The following is a 1,374-nucleotide window of genomic DNA, read 5'->3' as shown; positions in this document are numbered from 1 at the left end:
GAATTGTGGATAAGTGGAATTAATATCAACGCAGGAGAATCTAAATCCATTGACATAAAGCCATTCAATCAATCAACAAGTAGACTTGTTGTTGTTTTCCTTTTTAGTTTTGGCGATTGTTTGTCCCTTATCGTTCCTTCAGAATCTTTAGCTACAGCTCACCATCTTCTTCTTCCACTCGTGCTCAGCGGAGACGAGGTCGTGTGATCTGTGCGAGGCCTCTGCGCAGGCCGTGCAGATGCAGGTGTGGTCGCTGCGGCAGTAGATCTCAAGCAGACGCTCGTGTTTCTTGCAGATCTTCTCCTCCAGGTGGAAAGTGGGTTCGATCAGACGGTGAGACGTCAGAGACTTCACCTAGGAATTAGTGCAAAGAGAAAGAGAGTCGTGAACACAAAATAAATACAAAAAAAGAGTATTCTGTGCACACATTTTTAGCAAAACATATGTAAAGGTAACCCTAGAATGCATTTTTCTTTGACTATTTAAAATATATGCATGTAGGATAAGTAATGGATGATTTAGAAGCTCCAACAAAAGACATTGAATGGGATTGCTGTCAACTTTTAGGTTCAAGTGCATGAATAAAGTGGGAAACAAAGAGACATCGCTAATGACAACCAAGAGAAATGTGCCATAATCCTAAAGAAGCAAAAAACAGACCTTTTTATGATGTCTGAGGTGGACTTCGCAGAACGATCCCGGACAGTTCAAACACGATTTCAGAGCCTTCACCTTCCTCCCGATGCAGGCGTCGCAGGGAACCTCCCCCGCCCGGGCAAACTCCCCGTTGTCGGTGCTGCTGGGGCTGCTGTGGCTCGTATCTGAGCTCAGATTCAGGGTGGATCCCCGCGAGGATCCCCCTGATCCTCCAGCTCCTCCAGATCCCCCGGCCAGCATCAGCCCCTGGAACTGGGAGGAGATTTCGGCCAGGACCCTGTTGACGCTCATCTCGGGTCGTCTGCTGTAGCTCTTCTTGCACATGGGGCACGTGAACTTCTTGCTGTGCGTCCAGTAGCCCAGCAGGCAGGCCTTGCAGAAGCTGTGGCCGCATGGCGTGGTGACGGGCTCCACGAACACCTCCAGACAGATGGAGCAGCTGAACTGGTCCTCAGAGAGCGCCCGGCCGAGGCTTGGGGACTGAGGGCCTGCGGGGAGGAGGACCAATGGGAGGAGGGACGTGATTAGATGCTCAAAGCTTGGGTACAATCAGAATACCTTTATGAGTCCCACAGAGGGGACATGTACGTTGTTACAGCAGAAAAAGAGACAGCTTAATGTTAATGTTATTATGCCAGAGATGAACAAGTCCTGAGTCAAGTCCCACTTCCTAAACTTTGAGTTTCGAGTCCTAAAGTAGGAGACACACACACACAC

The 1,374-nt window shown here is 49.1% G+C and overlaps 1 protein-coding gene across 1 annotated transcript; it reads right to left on the bottom strand.

Annotated features, from left to right (window-relative positions):
- Positions 1-155: 155 nt before the first annotated feature.
- Positions 156-1,145, bottom strand: LOC104946912 (tripartite motif-containing protein 47-like; the record flags this gene model as incomplete). The annotated part of the gene is made up of 2 exons (XM_010773186.1): positions 156-354; positions 661-1,145. Coding segments are annotated over 2 exons (684 nt in total), but the record flags the coding sequence as incomplete, so codon positions are not given.
- Positions 1,146-1,374: the final 229 nt, after the last annotated feature.

The sequence above is a fragment of the Notothenia coriiceps genome, unplaced genomic scaffold (genome assembly GCF_000735185.1).
Source record: "Notothenia coriiceps isolate Sejong01 unplaced genomic scaffold, NC01 NC01_scaffold00000025, whole genome shotgun sequence".
NCBI classification, from domain to species: Eukaryota; Metazoa; Chordata; class Actinopteri; order Perciformes; family Nototheniidae; genus Notothenia; species Notothenia coriiceps.
The sequence above is the reverse complement of the archived record's forward strand: the minus strand, read 5'-3'. Positions and strand labels throughout refer to the sequence as shown.